The 22,719-nt window shown below is 38.7% G+C and overlaps 1 protein-coding gene across 1 annotated transcript; it reads left to right on the forward strand.

Annotated features, from left to right (window-relative positions):
- The first annotated feature begins 10,779 nt into the window (after window positions 1-10,779).
- Window positions 10,780-22,684, forward strand: LOC103456850 (uncharacterized). The gene is made up of 4 exons (XM_008396666.2): window positions 10,780-10,982; window positions 13,173-13,812; window positions 14,644-14,800; window positions 15,159-22,684. Exons 2-4 carry the CDS (start codon window positions 13,186-13,188, stop codon window positions 21,515-21,517), a joined length of 7,143 nt encoding a protein of 2,380 aa, XP_008394888.2. The 5' UTR covers window positions 10,780-10,982; window positions 13,173-13,185; the 3' UTR covers window positions 21,518-22,684.
- Window positions 22,685-22,719: the final 35 nt, after the last annotated feature.

The raw sequence follows: 22,719 nt of genomic DNA on the forward strand, positions 1-22,719 counted from the left end.
ATTCACGCCACTCGCCCCATTTTGGGAATCACCGGTAGGACTTCCTAAAAAATAAAAATACATAAATATATGGTCTAAATAAAGCCGGGAGAGGGCAGCGTGTCATGACCTGGGTCAACAGCTTTTGTTGTCTCATTGTATTTCTGTATGAATGACTTTGTCTTTGTGTGCATGCGTTTGTTGAGCAGCTGACACGTTTGTTTTTGCTGATGCGACGTGTTTCTCTGCTGTTCAAGGGGTTCGTCATTTTTATTATCGAGACTAAACTTTGACTCACCACCATCCAAACGTCTGATTGTCTGAAGGTTAAAAAGTAGATATGAAGCCATGTTAATAAAAAAAAAACCGCTAATATTTTACACAATCAGTAATATCTAGCTTTTAAAATCTGATACAAAAAATAATAATTAGAAGAAGATTTTGATTATTAAATCAAAATTCATACATTCAAGTTTATCCAGTGATGAAAATCAAAAAGATACGTTTTGATTTGTATTTTTTAAAGACATAATAATCCACTTAGAGAAATACTTGAGAAGTACTTGTATGTAATTTAGTGTTATATGGTTAAATTTAGTACATCGAGCAATAAAGCTGTTAAAAAAATGTAAAAGCTCGATCCCTTATTTGTGGATGCATGATTTTATTTTATTTTTTACTTTTTTTAATTGCAGCACAACAATGTCAAGAAGCTCTTTGGTGTTTCTCTTCTTTCAGAAACGCTCTTGGCTTCTTACACAGGAAGAGTATTTCCACCCATGACCCTGGATTATGGACTTCAAACAAATATCAAACACATTTTTACTAAAATAACAAACCGCTCACCTCTGGTTCTCCAAAAACAGACAGCGATTTCCTCCTCCTGCTCTGTCCTGAGACCGGTCTGCTTCATCAGACACTGGCACTATTCCAAAGGAGTCTGATTGTTTTAAATAAAAAATAAAAAAAGATCTTAATGGAAACTGACTGCTTATAAGTAACGTTTTATCATAATGGGAAGCTGCTTAAAAAAAAAAAGTGGAGAGTTTTAGTTGTGATGACAGTTACGGCCACCAGGGGTCAGCTTTGCACAGGATGACATACATCTTTACTTACCCTTTCTGCAAATGTACAAGAATTTTGTGAACAGGCTAAAGTTAAATAACTTGTAATTCGTCTTTTAAAATGAATGCATAATTATTTCACAACATTATGCAAAACTATTTCTTTTCTTTGATTTTGTTGACGATGCTTATTGGACGCTTTGAATAAATCAATTAAAAGTGTGAATAGATGGTATATTGACCAAAACAGCAAATGTTGAAAAACTCTATTTTAACTTTGAGTTTTGACAGATTTTGTCATAATTCTCTGAAAAATCATCTTTTTTTTAATCACCAATGTATTAATACTGTATATAAAAAAAAATTATCCTTTATTAGTCCGGAACGAGAAGTAAATGTTCCAAAAATAGTTGATGTCTTAGTGTCGTACATTTTGCGCTGTGCTTCTGTCAAATTCAGAGAGGATAAAAACCCAGCCCTCATATTGTTGTGTGTGATCTTTGCAGTCATTCAGCATGAAGGAGTAAAAGGCACGTGAGCCCCCGCGGACCGCGGTTACAGGTGAGTTAGTAATCCCTGATATAAATCCTGCCACCATGACGCACAGCAGAGTATTTTAAGCTTCTCTTCACTCCGTCCTGCGCTGTCAAATGTTGTTTTTATGTCTTATGTGCTTTTAGCAAGAGGGAATATCTGACTGCAAACACTTGATGACACGGCGTGCTGTTTTTTTAGGTTATTCAAATTGAATTGAGAGATGCTAATGGTAGAAATGGTAGCGTGTTTCCCTGGAAGAGCTTTAGACCTTCTGGGCGCCGAGGAAAAATCTGATAGTTGATGAAAATGGAGAAAATACAGATGCTGAATAATTTTACACATGACATCATCATTTCCTGGTTTTGTCTAGTTTCCCATAGTGTTTCAGAAATCAGATGTAGGCCATAAAAATATGGACAGCCAGGGGATTGTTGTATAGAGTATTGTTCAGATTTCAATCAGTGCTGGTGACCATGTTCAGCTTCCCGCAGCGACTGTTTTCTGTCTCACTGTATGAAAATCTGAGCTACACTCTGAAACAGAAACATTCTGGAAATCTTTATGATTGAAGATGTTAAACGTACAAAACACACCACTCTCCACATTTATTTGCATCGCCGGTAAAGATGCGCACAACCAACTTAAAACAACTTGTAGTCTTTGTTAACAGCTGGTTTGAACATTTGAGTTGTTTCTCTGAATCTACTTATGTAAAAGTTCAGATCAAAGTGTTTCCTGAGCAATTTCCCAACATAATATGTAATGACTGTATTTAAATGCAGTGATACCTTGTCTTTGCCATGTGTTATTTTTGTACTTCTGGTAATCAGGAAGTAATGGATTAATAATACAAACATTTGCACTAGAAAATTTACTCATAAAATACAGTTTCCAGTCAAAAATTATTGTGTTCGGTGGATTTTATGGGATTTCTAGCCATTAATTTAGCACTGCAAAGTTTTTTAAAGATCAGTTATTTAGCAATGTGGATCTCTTTCCTTCATTGAAAAGGTAAACTAAAATATTATATAGTTTATTGGTGCATTTCAATAATATATCCTCGATTTTTATTTCAAATAAACTCATTTGTGAATTTAATACACACAAAGTTTTTAAACATCTATGTATTTTAACTTTGATTTTTATAGTTTGGCTCAAATTCAGTTTCATTGAAAAAGAAAAAGAAAAATGAAACCAAATTTTAATAATATCGTTAGTTGCTTAAATGAAAGAAATGAAAGAAATGAAATGTTGCTTTTTCTGTCACACTTTTTTCTTTCACTCAACTTTCCGTCAATGTGCCTGGACATTGTTCTTTGTGAACAATTTGTTTAGACCTTTGCCGTCTTACTTTCATTATAAATGGAATCAGTGTTTGCTGGATAACTGTCAAGTCAGCAGTTTTTCCCCCTGATTACGTAGATCATAACAGTTCTGTATTAGAAATCTTTTTTCAAAAACTTAAATTAATTTTTATCTCTAAATATCCAAAGTTAACAGAAATATACTTTACTTTGGTAAAATAAAATAATATTTTGGGATTCCTACAGCCTTGGGTCTGCATATTGAGCATGAAAACACATTCATTTTTAGGATTTCTCTGTGGGCTGAAACAAAATCAAAAAGGTTTTGACCTTAACTGTAACAACAGATTAAACAACATTTATTTTAAGCATGCGTGTATAATTAAAACAGTTTTATTCCAAATGTTTAATTATATAAGTCAGTTGGCAATGGTTGCAGGTTTCCAATACTGTTATTTTAAAATGTTAGGAGTTAATTCTGCCTATGCATCACCACAGAAGAAATCAACAGCCATGTTTATTTTATTTATTTTATTTTTTTATTTATGTTTTGCTAATTCAAGGTGTATGATTTGCTAACAGAGTTTATTTGGGCATATAGGTCAAACGTTTAAATAACGTGGAGAAAAAATGTGAGCAACAGCAAAATGTCTGGACAGCAACTTGGCTGCAACCGATTGAAAGCAGCAGGAAAGACGATTAACTTATAAGTTAATGATTTAATTAAGATAGAATTAAATAATGTTTTTAAACCATAAGACACAACAAAAGAAGATTAAAGACACTAAATTGGTAAAAGAAACTCCACAAAGTTGGATGTGTTGGTTTTTGTTTTTGTTATTTTTATTATGTATGCACCACAAGAGCTGCTGAAAAGCCACGGTTAATCTTTGCACAATATTTCTTTAAGTTCTGTAAAAATATTTTTTTCTGACATAACATAAAAACATGTAAAGATAGATTTTGAATATAAGCCTCATCAAAGTATAGAAGCACAAATATTAAAATAAAAAAATAAATTCACAACAACACATTCATGGCAACCACATAAAAGCACAAGCATCGACGCTGATGGTAGGGTGATGAAAATGAAATAACATAATTCTTTTTACAATAAGATTAAAAATGAATCAGAATGCGTTTTACAGTCTTATAATCTCTAAGGCTGCTTCTTTAAAATATTTAGCTTACAATATAATCATGCAATGCAAATAACACAATTTGAAAAGCAAGAACATAAGACTAAAGAAACTGGATTGATTGGAGAAACTCAGGAAGCTCGAGTCACCTCAGGCAGAATTCCCTTTCATGCTCACAATAGGCAGCATTTTCATGAAAAATGGATGGACGCAGTAACCCGTTTTTGAACCCTGAACATTAAGACCTCTGATCTTTAAGAGCCCTCAGAGACAAGTCAAACAGTGGGCGACTCAGATCTGCCACATCCTTTTGTTGTCAGGTTCAGGGAAAGTCAAGGCCAGCTCAATAAGTCTTTATCTTGGCTTTGGCATGTGTGTATTTAAGTGTGTGTAAGTCAGCCAACATATATAAACCACAGAGAAGTGGGTTGAGGAAAGGACTGCGGGGCTGTTCCTGTACATGCCCATCGGTAGAAGTGTGCATGTTCAAGTCGATGTTCGCCTGGAAACTTCATGTGAGTGTCGGCCGGTCAGGATGCCAGCGTCTCGCACACGGAGGCTGCCTGTCTCCGACCTCTCCACTCAGCTCTGTTGCTCGGTGACTGACCCTTAATCAGAGGACGGTTGTCTGATGACGGATAAATCACTCTGCACCCAGGGCTGCTATCTGGGTCGCGTGTAGTCAGCTTGTCCCGTCAGAGGGTTGGCCCTCTGCCACCGGCCTTCCAGGGCTCACGGTGGGAGGGAGCCGAGCTATTTGATGAGGAGGACCCTGCCCGCCACCGTCCCCTGGAGAATAATAGTCCACATTCTCTGCGTGTTAATGTTTCTGTTGAGAGGCTCGGCTGCCGATAGTCGCTGAACACTGAGGAGACACTGACAGCCCACGTATTCGGCTGCCTGCTCAGTTTTTGTTTTTTTTGTCAAAATCTGCTGTAAGTTCAGGTGGTTTATCTTTCAAGTAAAATCTTTTTATTATTATTATTATTATTTATATATGCAAATAAGATAATAAAACATCAGCTTCATCTTTTGTTTTTAACAGGGTTCTCTATCCAACACGGTTTTAGTTCTTCATATAAAATTAATGTGATTTAATCCTGCCTTAAGACCTACAGATCTATGAAGAAGTATTTGGTATAAATAAATGTTTCAGATTATTCAAAAATAAACAACATAACTAAAATAAATACAAAAGATGATTTCATTTAATAAGGGGAACACATATCCAAAATCACCCCCCGGCCCTTAGATAAGAAGTAACAACTGATAACCACCAGCGAGTTTCTTACATCAATCTGGTCGATATTTGTTCCGCTCTACTTTTCATGATTGTTTTAATTCAGGCACTTTTGGGCCTTTTGAACACAAGCAACAATTATCTAAGTTAAATTGAAGACAGGACTTTGATTAGGCCACTCCAAAACCTTTATCCATTTAGTTTTTGGGGGTTTTTTTGTTTTCAGGTGTGGACTTACTGGTGTGCTTTGTGTCATTTTGTTGCTTCATACTCCACTTCACAAACTCAGAGATGAAATCCTCTTTACTTCTTCTTTCATTAGTTGCAGAAAAGTCAAACTTAAACTGTATTTAATAACCTTTTCTGCACTAGCGTGTAATAACATGTCCTCTGAATAAATTTAAAACTAATTTTACTTGTACCTTTAGCATGTCTGTGCTTGCCAGGTCTTTTCTCTGCATAATTATTAAGGGATCAATGAAATGCGTGAGTCTACTTTAAGTCCTTCAGAGTAATACAAATGTTTAATATGCATTTTGAAATAGTAAATAAATTAAGGTATAACACAAATCATATTTAATTGTGATGTAAATATACTGACATTTGCACATATTAAAATCTATAAAATTTCATTAATATGCTGTTAGCATGTGGTGTAAAAATGCTTTTTAAAAGTATACAGAATTTAATGAGTCAGTGGTTGTTTGGCTGAAGGTATACAATTCCTGAAATCTTGGATGCATTTTAACTCGACGATTCATTAAATGTCCTCTGCAGAATTTGGGGAGAAGAACTTCAAACATCTGAACCATTTATGTTCCAGCAGGAAAACAAAAACACAGAACAGTAGGGCTGAGAATCTATGTTTAAATATATTAAAGTGGATTATTAAGACCAAACCAAACCATCAGTATCCTCCCAGAAAAGCATGAATCTTTACATGGCCTCTAGATCTAAAATATTTATATTTATACATGAGAACAAGAGAATAATCATGACATTGGATTTGATGGTTCCAGTATAGATATTTCTAACGGAGCTCCGTGTAAGATTCTGCTTAAAGCTCCATGCAACCTTGGGCCAGGCCTGCTCCAGCCGATGGGTGATTAGCAGGTTTTTGTTGCACCGGATGGGAGAGGAAGCCGGCGCTAATGCAATCATTTCAGTCAGGTGTGCTGGAGTTGAGGACGTTTATCTTGACATCACATTATAAACTATAAGCATAAAATACATTAATTAAAAATAGAGAGTTTGAGACAAATGAGTAAAGTTGCAAGATAGTTATATGATTATTGTGAAAATAGTTAAAGTCGCATACAGCTACAGTTAAGCCAATACACACGTTTCCCAAAAGATAAGGCAGGTGGCATCACTTAGGAATATATAAAGTTTTTTGTTTTCATCTGAACAAAACAATTCCTGCTCTTTTATGCCACTGAGAATCTTCCATGGCATTAAACTGATGAAATGCTCCTTTCTTCTTTCTTTACTGGTATTTTGAGGATTATCTTTGGTGATGAGCTCCAGTTCTTTGGAAAGCCTCTTTACCATCACTTTAATCTTTATATTCTCAAGACTCTGGCTTGGCTGTTCTACAACATTAAATTCACTCAGAAGAAATATGTTATTGAAATTAAAAATGTAAATAATTTAGGCAAAATCAGGAAAAAAAAAAAAAAAAAGCAATAATATTTGTCTGGGTGCTGCGCAGTAAAAATGTCTGTGTTGAATTAACACCCAAAAGTGTGTATATGTGTCCAAGTCAGCTGGTGTTCAAATAACACTTTTGGAAGTGTTAAAAGATTGACACCCATTTTCTTAATTTATTTTTTTGTTAAATGAACACCAGTCAATTGAAATGGAAATGGGTTTAATAAAAGTACAATTTTCCATTTCTGTGTATTGTTTTGATTATTTTTGCACTGGATTTGGTTGATATTGACACCTTGTGGGGTCAATTATTTACCGTTTTAACACCACATTATGTTTTGTGATCAACATTACACCGGTGTTACTTTTAACATTAACACCACTGCAATGTTAATGTGACACTTGGTATTGTTGAATATTAACAATGACCAGTGTTAATTTAACAAACAAAAAAAAGGTGTCAATCATTCGACACTTCCAAAAGTGTTAATTTAACACCAGCTGACTTGGACACATATACACACTTTTGGGTGTTAATTCAACACTGGCATTTTTACTGTGTGTAAATGAAACAGATACTGCTTAACACATCATTTTGACATTTTTATATGTTGATAAACTGTATGAAAGGTAAAAATAATACATCAAGCCTTACTTATTCAACATACCTATATATATATATATAATTTTTTTTTTTAAATTAATGTATTTTATATACAGTTTTTAGTATATATACAGTTTTGATTTTAATGTAGCTCACTAGATGCTGCAGAAAATACTTTAGGTTTAGTTTAGTTTCTTTGTTATTTGCCACTATTAAAAATCATATCCTATTGAGACCAAATAAAAAGGAAAGAAATAAAATGATTGACACCCTAAAAATAACTTCCAAGTCTCTGATTCTAATTACCAGAAATGATGGTGAATTTGAGCGCAGTCTAATTGAATAATGGAGATATCAGAGCAGGAGCGGGAATGCGGAGTGATTTACCGCCCAGAGGAGTGTGCTTATCTCTCCCTCCGTCCTATGCAGGAAACACTGGGATGTCACCAGGCAGATTAAAAGCTTGGCGCAGCTGATGTGGAGAGCTCAAAATGGATGGGGTGGAGACCTCTCCTGGCTGTGCGAAAAGGACTGGAGGGGAGTGTACGGTCAGTGGGTTGACCTCCTGAGTCCTGTTTGGCACGGTTTCATTCAAAATCTGGGAATTCCACTGGAAATTAGGAGGCGGAAAAATAGATTCAACATCATCTAACTTGTAAGGAATTTTGAATAGTAGGCATAGTTTCAACTCAACTTGGGCCAGGATGCTTTTTTTTTTTAAAACACACCCCAGAGGAAAAGAGGAATTTATCAACATGTTGGCGCAAAATGAAAAATATTTTTGGGTGGTTTATTCTTCAAAAAAAAAAAAAAAAAATGTTAACATAAATCCACTTTAGTCAGGTTTGCTTCCTATAAAAGCTGTTTGGCCACAAAATCGTTGAATCATGACAGCTGCAGTGGAAGGTATTTGCTCAAGGGCCAGAAATGAGGCACATATTCGATATTAAATGACACAACAGAGTCGAAGTGTAGTTACACATCAAAGCGCGCTGCCGGCATTTCAAATGCGCCTTCAAGAGTATTTTTGCTGCTTTAAGCAGGAGTTGATGGAGGCTGGCAGACACTCGAATTCAAGAAGTATATGCAGGCTGAAGAGAGGTGCTTGATGGGAACACTGGGAGACAGATCTGGAGGAGCAGCTGCACGGAGGACACTGGGACAAATATAGAAAGAGAACAAGAGCCAAAACATATCACACATTTTTTCCCATTAACAGCATAGGTTTGAATCTAACGTGGCGCCAATTACTTTCCCTACAGTCGCAAGGGCGTAAAAATAGGCCTGGGCTGAAGTGGCAATACAGGCGGAACGCAGGGACAGATATCTCTGTCTTGGCGGCATGTGATTTTACTCTTAAACATGGATGAGAACAACTTTTTAACATTGTCAGCTGTTTTATCGTGACATTTCTTAATTTCACACATTACCTGGTGCGACATGCTGAGTGGAGAGGTTTTCATTTCAAGTCAGGCATGTTTGGCAGATTTATTTTTATTGAAAATATTGACAAAACTAGAAGAAATACATTGTACAGATCACGGCCCGAGGTTTGTTTCCTTCTAGTACCATGGCAGGTTGATGCCAACATATAACAGATATATGACATGTGGCAGATGTCCCCTCTGAAATACACACACAGCAATAAAACACGAGAGGAAACACGACTGCATGACAAAAGTCTGTTGGAGCCGTTTTCCCCTCACGCTTTCAGCATCCTTATCTCTGCTGTGGAGAGCTGGAATGACGGGCAGGCTTGGGGCCTACCTGTTTACACTGACAGCTTCCTCCATTGTTCCCCCTTCAGCTTCCTTTGCAGGATTTTTCACATTTTTGCGCCTGTTGGGTTTTTTTTTTTAGTCGACTGGGATCATGGGAGCGTCCGGTGGCATTCCTGGACGTCAGTTTGGTCGGGCTCAGCAGGAATTCTTTCCTACGGCACATATTATCCATTTCATATACATCTGAGATATTTTTAAGGGGTTTAAGCTAAACACTGCAACAGAGATGGATCGCTTTATCCTTTTACGCGATACTGAAATCTGATGACTTCTCTAAAAGCTTTTGATTCCTTTAGTTCGGCCACAGGTTTACTGTGGAATGAAGTCATCCCCCCTCGTACGCTAATCTGTTTTACTACAGAAATAGATTTGGTTCAGTCCGGGTTTGGGTGCTGTTATGCAACCCCTGATAGTTCACGGTGAAGGATATGCATGACCAGCTAATACCCTCCTCCGTAATTCAGTTCAGTCTAATCTATTAGTGTCTACTACCCCTTTAAACTGAACTGTATTTCCAAAACCAGCACAGTGTCGCTGCAAGAGTATTTTTGTGGGGACAATAAAAGCCTGTATTTGCTATTAAGAGAACGTTCATCTTAGCTGTCTGAAGAGTGTCCCCATCTCACATCCACTGTGTTGAAAAAGCTTTAGTTAGGGCCGGCCAGACGTAGAAGCAAACTTAGCGATGGCCATAGAATGGCTGGCTATCACATAATAAAATCTGTTGCAAATCTTATTTTTCTATTGATTTTCTTCAATAAGACAATAATTAACACATTTTACATGGATGGAAGAATACATAATGCAATTATGGAAGAAGCTGGTTATTTATCGAGAGTTGTACACAAGTATCTTAATGGAACGTTTAGTGGAAGGAAAAGATGTGGATGAAAATGTTGCTCAAGACGCATCAAAAACTGCAATGTTTTTATTGGTCTTATAATTTTGTAATTTTTGGAGAAAAATAATCATGGGTTTCCATAAACTGCAAGCCATAATTATAAAAAAGGATAAACATATAAATAAAAATTATAGTACTGTTTGGATTTCATTACTGCCATAAATTTAATTTAGCATCTTACACTTTCATGTTGAAAACAAGCGCTGCTCTGTAAGGGTCCTGAGAATTGAAAACACTTTAATCCCTATTCTGGAAAGAGGTCCTTAATGAGATTAGAGACCTGCTTGTATTTTACAAGTGGACACTAACTTACCATCTGTCACTCAGAAAACCTTGCTCACATTATTTTATTCCTCGATTTCAAACAGCAGAGCTGTTTAGAAAATATCTACAAAAACACACAAAAAAATTATGTTCAAACAATTTTAACCTTTGGTGATGATTTTTTTAAGCTTTTTCCTCATCACTAGTAATGTTCTTCCTAAACAAAATCAAATTAAAAATAAAACATGTAATTTATCTCAGTGGGGCTTTTTTTTGGACCAGTTCTTGGGCCTGCTATGATAGCTCCATAAGGTGTGACACACCTTCCCAAAGAGGATTTCCAAGCTTTGCACCTGCAGTGAAGATTACCTCTGAGCAAAGATTAAGCAAATTGCCAATGATGGTGTCTCCTGGAATAAACTCCTACTGTCAGTTAGCTCAGCAACAGTCGTGCAGTGCAGCACGCAATGAGAATCCATGGATCTTTTAAAAATATTTGGCACTCCTATGTCAGTAAAGGTGAGTTGTTTGTTTTTTTGTTTCCATTTGTTTGCTAGTTCAGTTTTGTTTGACGTATTTACTGCTTTGTACTTTGAGTGCTGCAGGTGTCAGATAAGCATAGGTTTTACTGTAAGTGCTTGAAAATACTTACATTTAGAAAAGATAGATGAAAAGTTCTACTGCTAATTTTACTCTAATCGTGTGGTTTAGTACATAAAAAATATGTTTTAAGAAAAATGACAAAATCATTTAAAATTCATAATGAAATAATCGAATAAAAAATGTTTATGAAAAGGGCAACAAAAGGTTCTTTAGCTCTTTAGAAGCATATGCGTGCATCGATGTGTTTGTCTGGCTAGTTTAGCAGAAGGTAGGTCATGTTAGCTGATGACCACAGCCTGACAAAGTAAACAACAGATGCTTGGCAGCAGGTTAATCAGGTGTTTACAAGAACTGTTCATGTTGCCTCAAACACAACCTTAGCCAAGCCCCTCATAAACATGTTTACAAACCCTTAAAACAGAAAAATCATATGTGTCATTGAATTTCTTCAGCAGGAATAAGAAACAAAGGTTTTTAACTAAAGCTGCCACATCAGTGACCTTGTGACATGACACTTATTTAGCCACTCTTGGAAGATGGAAAGACCAAAAAACAGGCCTCTCAAATGAGGAATAATATGTGTTGGTGAGTCACAAGTCAGGATATGCTAGAAAATAGCTATTTGCTTAAACTTGTCTATAGTGAGATCAATATTTTAAAAAGTTTAAAGCAACTTGGAACATGAAAAGCAAGACTAGATGAGGACTCCTGTTCATTTTACCACATTCTTTAATTTAATTTCTTCAAATAAACCAAAGACAACAGGACAGAAAAAAATAAACATTTAATCTCTTGCTTTTATTAGGTAAAAATATATATATTTAAACTCTTATCAAATTCACTATAAATTTGAATAACTCCGCAGCTTTTCCTGTTGTGGTTTCAAGTTTTTACTTGTTCAATTGCTAGTTTACACAAATACAACTCAATTAAATTAGCCATATGTTTGCATTGAAGGAAATTCGCAAACCGAGGATTAGGACAGTGAAGCAAAGAAATGTTAGCGCCTTTGAACGTGGCATAGTTGTTATTGCCATTAGGCTTGTCTGATTATTTCAGAATCGGCTGATATTCTGTGATTTTTCAATCACAAATATCTCTCAGGTTTACAGAGAATGGTGAGGGAACAAAGGAAGTAGCCAGCCAACACCAACTGTGTGGGTGAAACACCTTGCTGATGTCAGAGGTCAGATGAAAATGGACCTGAGATGTACGAAATAACGGAAAGGCAACAGTTGCCGGAGCACTAAGAAGACCACCTCAAATGGCATCCTGTCAGTTAGAGTAGGAAACAAAGACTACAATTCATTGAAGCTTGCCAAAATTGAAAAATAACAGGTTATAAAAACGCTGCCTGGTCCAATAAGCCTTGATCTCAGCTGAAACATTCAGATGATATAGGGTCACATCCATCCAGTCTGGTTTCAGTGGTTTAGTCTGCCAGTTGTTGGTTCAATTCTGTGGAGGCTATTTTCTTATTTTTGGCTTCTTTGTACCAACTGAGTATCAATTTAACACCTCGACCTATTTGAGTGTTGTTGTTGACTATGTGTGTCCCTTTATGACCCCATAACTGGTTGGTTACTTAAAGCATTTATTGCCCCCTAAGGTTAAATCCTCTCCAACTTCAGAGGAGTTCACTGTTCTCCAATTGCCTAAACCATCTCCAGATATCAATTCAAGACAATCCAACCAATTTACACAAAATCCAAATGTGTTTCTGCCTCTGTGTTGAATCCATGTCACAAATAATGAAGAAAGTTTTGAAGGTAAAAGAGGTCCAACCTGGCGCTAGTAATGCAGTGCACTTAGTGAAGTAGACAATGAGTGCATATCAGTCATAAATTGTATTGTTACTAAGACAAAAGCACAAATGTCAGTGACCCATGTAAAGATCTCAGACAAAAGGTCAGCCTTTGTTTGTTTGCAGAAGGAAAGTTATTTCATTGACCAACCTCTACTGCTGAATTTATGGCAATGGGTCAGGAAGTGGGGGAGAAGAGGGCATGTAAAACTTTTTTAGGAGTGCATTTGGATTGGGCAATAAAACTCAGAGGTATAAAATCCTGTTCTTTTCTAAATGTCTTCTTAAATCTTCATTTGCAGTCAACCAGAGAAGATGAATGAAATTGGGCTTCGGAGGACCCTCCCTGACCAGACATCAGGGAGCGGGCACACCTTTGACACGTCGCACCACCCGAGCATCACCAACACCATCCTGTCAAAGCGGGTCTGCTTCTACAAAAGTGGGGATCCTCAGTTCAGCGGCCTTCGCGTGGTCATCAACAACCGGACCTTTAAAACGTTCGATGCGCTCCTGGACAGTCTTTCCAAGAAGGTTCCCCTGCCATTTGGAGTCCGGAACATCACGACTCCGCGAGGGATTCACGGCATCAATACTCTAGACGAGCTGGAGGATGGGAAATCGTACATCTGCTCCGACACCAGGAAAGTCAAGCCCATCGACCTGGCCCTGGCCCGGAGGAGGTTACCACCTTGGTACCATGCGAGACCTGTTAGTTCTCGCCGCAGGACAGCAAGGTTTTTCCCAGGCAGGAAAAACATCCACGGAGATGGCATTCGTACACCCAAAAAACTTGTGGTTTTCCGCAATGGAGACCCCTCCTTCTGGCATGTTGTGCTGCTACACAAGAAGACTACACCAAATTATGAGTCTATCCTGGGACACATCTCAGAGCTGATGCAGTTCCATGTGAGCAAACTACACACTCCAGATGGACGACGGGTAAGAGTTTTCTGTCACTAGCACATACAGTCATTCCTTTCGTGCAAATACTGACCCTTACAGTACAAACATGAACTTAAACCTGGCACGAAGTGACCGTCACACGAGGTGAAAAAGTGAAAAGCTTCTTTGCCAACTCATCTAATACCTCCAGCGCCTTGCAGAAGCATTAATACCCCTTAAACCTTTTCACATTGTGTCATGCTACAAACTTCAATGTTTTGTACTGAGATTTGCAACAAATCACTTTCAAGAACCACCTAATTAGTTGATTACATTTAAATGACCACAGTTCATCATCCTAAAATGGAAAGAGTAGTCATGTCTGGCTGCAACCTAGCAATGATAGGTTGGGCAGTAAGAGCTTTTCTGGAGGAGCAGCCATAAGCTACCAGCGACAGGGAATCTGGTCAGAATTGTTGGGAAGGTGGATGGAGCTAAATACAGGACAATCCTGGAAGAAAACATGTTAGCAGTTGCAGAAGACTTCTATCAGGAAATTATGAAATGCATTTTCATTCTACTTCATAAATATGCACTACTTTGTGTTCTCTCTTAGCACATCAATTCCCTATAAAAAAAATAAAGTTTGTGGTTGTAACATGACAAAGTGTAAAATTCTGGAGAACTGTTAATATCGTTTCTCATTTATATCCAAGTCTTGAAGGAATTCCCAAATGCTACCTCAAAAATCCCATGAAGAAACAGAAGATTGTTTTGCAGGGGTTAAGTTAAAAGAATGAATAAATGTTTAATAAAGATTTATAACATGGAATAGTTAGAGATGGACTACTTCAAAGTGATTAAATATTTATTTTCTATTTGCTTCAGATTGATGGTCTTCCAGGTTTGATTTTGTGCTCTGGAAGTGTGGTGGCTGTAGGCAGGGAGCCTTTCAGGCCTGCAGTGTACGGTGCAAATAAATCTCCAAGTCCAACAAGGCGGCCTACCAAGCAAAGGGCTTATAAAAGACAAAGGACATCAGTCTGTAAGTAAAAAATAAGTTGGTTTATTTATTTATTTATGAGAACAATTGTAGATGTATTTTAAAGGAGTGTGTCTGCTAGCCTTTTATTAGCATGGCGTATAAGTGCTGCAGTAATCTGCCATCCCTGAAGGGATAAAGCTTGAGAAAGTGCTGAGGTGATAATATTGTATGTAATGCTGTAGATGACCTACATGCACAGGTTTGCTGGCTAATGTTCTTGAGGAGCATTCAGTCTGTCTAACTTCTCTTATTCTTTTCTTTTTTCCCTTCATGCTTCTCTGGAAACTTCTGGCATTTTTACTTTTAATTTTCCATCTTTTTAAAACCCTTTTTCGGATCTTCTGGACTCTCTGAAAAGCCAAAAAAATGACGCCTTCATTTTCTTCAAAGTCTAGAAATTTCTCTACGTCATCTGAGAGGTACATCGTCCATCAGATTCACAACAGTGTTGGCGAGAGCTCCTGTGACCTACCAACTAACTCCATCGAGTCGGGTTCAGATCGAATACTGGAGTCTCTGGCAGAGACGGAGGAGGAAACCTGTCTCAGCAACGGGAATGGTGAAGAAGGGCAGGACAGCGTTCTGCCCAGTGACGACAACATCGAGAAGTCCTTTCGGGTGAATCAGGATGGCAGCATGACGGTGGAGATGAAGGTACGACTGACGATTAAAGAAGAGGAAACAGTTCAGTGGACGACCACCCTGACACGCTCAGTTGCTGCAGATCAGGCTGATGTGGCATGTTTGCCAGATCCAGAACAGGAGGTTTGCTCAAATCCTTCTCAAACTTCTGCCACTTCCACAGACATTATCTACAAGGACAGAACCAGAGAGGACAATGACGATGATCCACCGTCACTTGGAAATGGAGCTGTCAGTGACACTTTTCAGGAGGAGGATGATAATAAAGACCACAATGGGTCTTTGCCATTATCAAGAAGAGTCCCTACCCCAGGGTGCAAGAAAATAAGCAAACTCCGAACTTCTGTGGAGAGCATTAAATCTGTAACTGTGGATGAGATTGAAGAAGGAAAGATTGGTTCTTATATTTTCAGTGAAGAGACAGAGAACAGGACAACAGAGCAGTTCTACATGGAGAATCAGAACAGGACAAAACCAGTTCCCAAACCAAGACGACATGGCTCTGTGGATGTCAACAGCAGGGATGTTTCTGCATTCAAATCCACTGAAATTATGCAGACTGATTCCAGCGGAGAGGAAGTTACTGAAGCAGTCTTGCACATATATGAACAACAGACATATCATGACAATTTTCTTGCAAATGTTGGAGTTCATGGTATGTCTGCATCTGGAGCTACCTCAGAAACCAGGCAGCTTTGCTCCAGTAATGAATTTGAACCTTCACCTTCACCAGCCTTTGAGCCAGTTAGCACGTACAGAACTGACAGCAGGTCTGTAACATCAGATTTGCACCTGGCCTCTCTAAAACCTGGTGCAGTCCAAGGAGCAAAAACAGAAACACTCCAGCAATTTACAAAGAGTCACAACAAGCCTGGAGAAAAAGAGGTTAGGAAAGATCAGAGGGTTTTCTCAAAACCTAAACTGGTCGGGAAACATGTCAGGCTGGTTATGACGCCAGGTAAGAGACAAAGGAAGAGTTCAACAAAAGCAGCTGAAAAACATAAAACAGTGAAACCTTTCTCAAGCGCTGTCTTCATCAAGAAAATTTATGGAGCTAAAACAAAGACAACAAAACACATAAAAAGGAGAGCAACACCAACCTGGAACAACTTACCAAAGCCAAATGCTAAAAATGTACATTTTCAGTTGTCTTTGAAAGAAAAGAACAAGCAAATGTTGTTTAACACACAAACTGAAACAAGTCATCCACAAAAAGAACTGAGCAAAAATGAGTACTTGAATATTAATAAAGGTGTGCCATTGCAATCATTTTATCCCTCCAGTTCTATTGCTAAAGAGTATGTAGAGAATTGGCTTGAGAAGGCTCATTCAAACCCATCATCAAACCAAGACAAAGAAAGTCAAACAGCAGGAGGGTTTACTGCTCTGCAAACACAGAAAAAGGTAGGAACATTTTCAGAGGAAACATCAGAAACAAGCAAAATCTTTGAACTCTCTTCACCAGAAAATGTGATCTCCCCTTCAGTCAAGCTAAGAGTACAGTCTTTCGAAAACAAATCAGTGCCTGCAGAGGAGAAAATCAGAGTTACGGCAAAAAATTCTGACAACCATACAGCACATGCAAATGGAGAAAACTACAACAGCTTAAGCCAGAAAGATGCACAGGCTACACCTCTACTAAACGGGATCTGCTCTGAAATACTTCCACCGAGAACTGAGACAGAAGAAGACATGGCCACACTTATTGGTACACTTTCCATGGAGCTACCGCCACCACCGCCTGATCTACTGAATGCAGATGATTTCACAAATAATGCAATATCTATAACCAGCAGCCCTATGAGCAGTCAGAGATCACATAATTATTCCCTAAGTAGTAGTCCTACTTCTGACGAGGTCATATCACCAGATGATACCACATTGGAAAAATCATCTTCTCAGAGCAAGAATCAACAGGGAGCAGAATTATCTAGAACACCATCCATTAAAAGAGCTCCTTTGATCAGTAATCGCTCTCTGGAAAAACAAATGTTTCTCAGAAAGGCCACTGTGGATAAACATGCTTCACATAACAATGGCAATGAAGAGAGCAAGGCATTATCTACTCCCATCAGCACTACTGGAAATGAAATCTGTACAACAGGGACAACACAACAGGTTGAAGTCACATCAGAGGAGACCAAGCAACCAATCTTAGAGGTGGGCACTCCATCTTTTTGTACTTCTGTGTCTCCACTTAGCTTAACCTCTGATGGAAGAATGTCTTCTTCCAGTGTTGTATCAAGTGAAACATCTGCTGTGGGGAATATTCCATTTCACATAACAAAACTTGAGACGCAATCGCCTAAGAGTTTGATGAAAACAGCTAAATTAAAAAGCAGTCCGTCTCCAGAGAGGAAGTTTCACACCAAGAAGTCCTCTGAACTTCAAAATACCTCTCCAAAACTATCACCAATGACTAGACGACTCCTGGATAAGCAAGTTCTTTCAAATAAAGGACCACAAAAACCTGAAGCACCCAATGCTAGTCCATTAACAGAGAGGAAACACCATGAAACAAAAGCACTCCAGAGAACTTCCCCGTGGTCTAAATCTCTAGATATGGCCTCACCACCTGGTAGGCAAAAACTCAGCAAAAAGCCGCTTCCAAGCAACCTCTCTGTGGACAGCCCTTCAGAACCAAACAAAGGGAAACCAAAGAAAACATCATCCCAAATAGAAAGCCACCAAACAGCACAGATGGAAGCTGATAACAGTGATGACGTTAAGGTCTCAGCAGGAGATCAAGATATATCTGTGATACCAGAGTTGAACATGAAGCCAGTCCTTGAGAAGATTTGCTACTCAATAAAATCTATAAGACAAATGACCAAGAATAAACGTCCATCCTGTTTGGAAAAGTCCAACAGCTTGCCTGACTTTTCCTCTCACGTGGCCTCAACATTTGGCTCCTCATCTAATGTTCTTCTTGCTTTTCTGGCTGTTATGACCTTGAAGGAAGGCTTGACGAACCTGCATATGAGCGAGCTAAACGCAAACAACGTCAGCTGTGCAGAAGCATTAAAAATGATTGATTCTCTCAAAGAAATTGCCAACATCGAGGACTCCCAAAGACTGAGAACAAGTCTATTGGATTTGCAACAATCAGCTTCAATGCAGCTTCTGCAAAGCTGGAGGGGTTTCCAGGAACTTGGCGACAGATCCAAAACACGCAGTGTAACACCTCACACTTCAGAAGCTGGACTTGGGACGACAGTAGTTTCTGAACTAGACTGTGGCATTGGGGAAAATGTTATTAATGAGATTATAGAAAATTTAGACATTCCTCAGAAGCTAAAGGAAGAGTTGGTTTCCCTTTCAGAAGGTGCAGAAGATGATGGTGGGCATGGAGGAAGTATCCCTTCTGCCACACCAAGGCTGTTTGCAGACCAAAGCAATCATGAAGACACGCAAAACATTTCAAACAAAGAATGTGTTGCTCAAGATGACAAACAAAATGCTGATGTGAGGTCTAATGTTACAATAATAACTAACATTAACCAGCCAAAACAACCAGAAATGGACAGAACTGAGGTGCTTTCAGAAGCAGCAAAATACAAACCATTAGGTCAAGCAACTGAGGACAATGGGTGCCAAGATTGGTCAAATTCTGTTTCTAATACCAAAAATATCCCACAAGAAAAGCATATTTGCAGGACCACATCTCCAAACTTACAGTCATGTAAGTATGTAGCAAGTAAAGGTAATCTGGAAAGACATGAGCAGCACCAGCAGGCATATACGAGTGAGAAATCAACACAAGAAAGGGAAAAAAATAGTGGAGATGTGTGCAGTGAGAAAAAACCTGTGAACCAAGAGCTGTACATGGATTGTAGGCAACTAACACAAAGTAAGAACAACTTAGAGACAGACTTAACCCAGAATGCTAAATCAGCTCCAGATGAGGAAACTCAGACAATACCAAGTGCCAATCAAGATTATTGTGAGCAAGGTACAGAAAAGAGAGCAGAAGTTACACATCCAGGGATAAAACAAGAGATCAGTGCATGTTCTAACCTCGGTAATCTGCCTGTGGAGAAGCAGCCAAGCTCAAATTATTATGTAGAAGTTGATGTAAAAGGGAATAAGGCAATATTAAACACAGGTGGTGAAAAACTACAAGAGGAAGATTCAACCGAGACTAAAAGTACAGTCTTACAAGGCCAAATGTGCAGCATGGGGTTAAGTTTAAGTACCGATGACAGTATAGGAAGCTCAGATGTAGAAGAGACATGTTCAGAGGAAGAGCAGCCAGAAGTTGATTGTAAAAAACTGCAGGTTATTGTTGAAGAAAGTTTGTCTGGCAATGAGGAAGAGGAGGAGGAACCCCTTCCGAAGTTTGCAGAACAAACAAAAAAAGGCAGAGAGTTGGAGGCTTTGACAGAGGAGCCAGAGGAAGATCAGGTTAGCTCAGAAGATGAGGCCCAGTATACCGAAGAGGCAGAACGACAAATTTCTCCTGGAGGAGGCTCGATTGATCTATTAGAAAATTCTGATGTATGCAGCAAAAACGAGGACAGCAGTTTGATAATATCTGAAAGTTTAGAAAAGATTTTTAGATTTAATGTTGATGACAGTGGCAATGATGACAGCACCTTTGAGGAACATGTGGATGAAGTGCAGCCAAATGATGAAGATAAGCAAAAGAGAAGCTTAGTTGAAGAAAATCTAAGTTACTATGAACAAGAATGTAGTTCTGAGGAGGAACAAGCAAGTAAAGTAGGAACATTTAAGGAAAGCTATGCACAAAATCAAGAAATTCCACTGAGAGCACAGCTGGAAGAGTCAAATGAAGAGGCAGTTGTAGAAAGTCCTAAACAGCAGTCTGAAGAAGTCACAACCCAATCTGTTGCAGAGCGAGTGACTCTTCTAGAAAAGCAGGTGGCTGAAGCCCAGAAATCACAACTTGCACCAAAAAGTTCCACAATCAGACATTTCTCTCAAAGAAAATCCGCTCCAGAGTCAGAAGATTTTCCGTCTGAGTCAACCACGTCCGAGTTGGCTCTCTGCACCCGATCGGCTCCTCAGTCATCGTTATCTTTCAGCTACGACTCGAGCGGTGTTATAACCACAGAGCCTGAGGGAAGCAGAGTCAGATCCATTAGGGAAATGTTTTTAGCAAGGACTGGCAAAGACATCCAGCAGAGAGGCTTCCTGAGTCCCAGTGTATCGGAGCTGAGAGGAGAGACCTCGGACAGTGGAGGTTATCAGTCTCAGACCTCCAGCGACCTCTCGGGCGCTGAAGATGACTCGGCACAGAAATCCATCTCAAAAGGTTTTGTGAGGAGGGCGATCGAAATGCTCTATGGCAAAAAAGACCTTGAACCCGAGGAAGCCAGTGAAAGACCCCTTTCAGAGCCGGATCAGACAAAGAGGGAACCTTCAAGCATATTTTCACCATTCCAGGCAGCTAGATCCAAAGCAATGTCTGAATTGTCCTACTTCAATTCCTCCACTGCACTGGACATCTTCAGTGAAGCAACGAAATGCATTGCTTTCAATGCACAAGTGGGGCCTGGAGACAGTGTTCCTATTGATAACGGACGTTGGCTCCGTGGAGAAAACACATCAATGAGGAAGTCAGTGTCAGACCCAGCTGGAATAAACAAAACCTTTACAAACACATTTCACCTGGACGAATTACATAAAGACGCAGAAGAGAAGACTCCATATTCACTGTTCAGTGCAAAGCCAGAGTTAGAAGACGAGACCAAATCCCAGCCTGGAAAGTGCACCTACTTCTCTCTGCCTCATGCCAGCGAATCAGAGGTGTGTCAGGAGGAAATGAGCACTGTAAGCAAGGGCAGCAAGACTGAAGACAGTGATGAAGAGACAAAGGACGCTTCAGAGAACAGCAAGACATGGGCAGAGAGAAACGGCACCTTGCCCAGCATTGGTGTTGCAGACTTTAAGATGAAAGATAATAAAGTGCACCCGCTGGTGGAGCTGCCATCTGATGGTGAGGTTGTGGTGGTGCAGCCTGGGAAAGGTCAGGTTGTTAATAGAAGAATTCAAGAGCCTGATGTTTTGGACTTGCTGTATTCTTTCTGTGGGGAGCATTGTCCCATACTGTGAGAGTAAAAAGCCCTCTCACCCCAAGTTTTAGCTATTACTAAAGAGTGCACAGGGTTACAGAGTAATATTGTCTTTGGTGCCTACATTTTAATGTCGTCATGGCCTTGAATGTCAACTAATTTCAGCTAACTTCCATGTAAAACATCATGCCATAGTTGTGAATTCACTACGTTCTAAAGATGTGTGGAAAAGTCTATGGTGACTTAGATTTTACAGGTTTCAGTTTTTCAGGCTTCTCATTGGATTTTTCACTCATTTTCATAAAATCAGTGACAGATCTATGGGTGTAGGCGCCCCAAGAAGAATTTTATTTTCTAGGCCTCTTCCAAGTCAAACATTTCAGCCATATATCATGTAGAGTTATTATGGACAATTACATATTTTAAGACTTTGTGGTACGTTTGATTGCTATGGCTAACACCTACTCAACTGACTGTTGGTGCTCTCAGGCCTACAAAGTTACCTTATACTTCAGGTCAGCCTGAAGAAAGGAATTTGAAACAAGTTCAAATTATGTAGGTATAAACTCCCTTTGCAAAATACATGTTTCTATAGGCAATTTGTTTTCAGGCTGTTGCAAAGGCATGACTAATCCCAATTTCTTTTCCTTTATTTATGAAAAATTGCTCTTTTACCCTCTATTCTTAGTTTTTAAGCACACAACCTGCTCAGAAACTAGAGATCTCCAGAAAACATGCAAAAATATTGATAAGGGAAAGATTGGGAAATTACTAAAATATGACTGTCTGGCTGCCTGATGGAAAACTCTAGTTTTCCTTCACATCATATGTTTTAAGAGCTTGTCCACATTTCCTGTATTTGCCTGTAAAGAAAACCAGTCAGACTCACTGAAATCTCACTATAAAACTCTTTAGTGAGATTTAAGTCCCTGCAAAAGTCTGGAAACAAAGTCAATCTAAGCAGTACTGAGGGAGTTGGTGAGGACTACAATTGCAGCTCAGGTTAAGCCTGGTTTCTTTTCTTAAAATGAACCCGAACTGTAGAAATTACTTGTAAATGCTGTGGTTGTCGTGTAAATATGTTTTTAATAGCTGGACCAAAAATGTTACGTTTAGGATGAAGTGATTTATGCTTTACAATCAGGCAGCTGTGATATTTTTTGTCTTTTTAAGCTGATGTGTAAGAATAAAAGTGTGTTTGCAAGTACCTGCTCGCCTTTTTGTCAGCCAGCCTAAATCAGC

Source organism: Poecilia reticulata, chromosome 20 (assembly GCF_904066995.2).
Source record: "Poecilia reticulata chromosome 20, P_reticulata-male-v2, whole genome shotgun sequence".
Classification (NCBI taxonomy): Eukaryota; Metazoa; Chordata; class Actinopteri; order Cyprinodontiformes; family Poeciliidae; genus Poecilia; species Poecilia reticulata.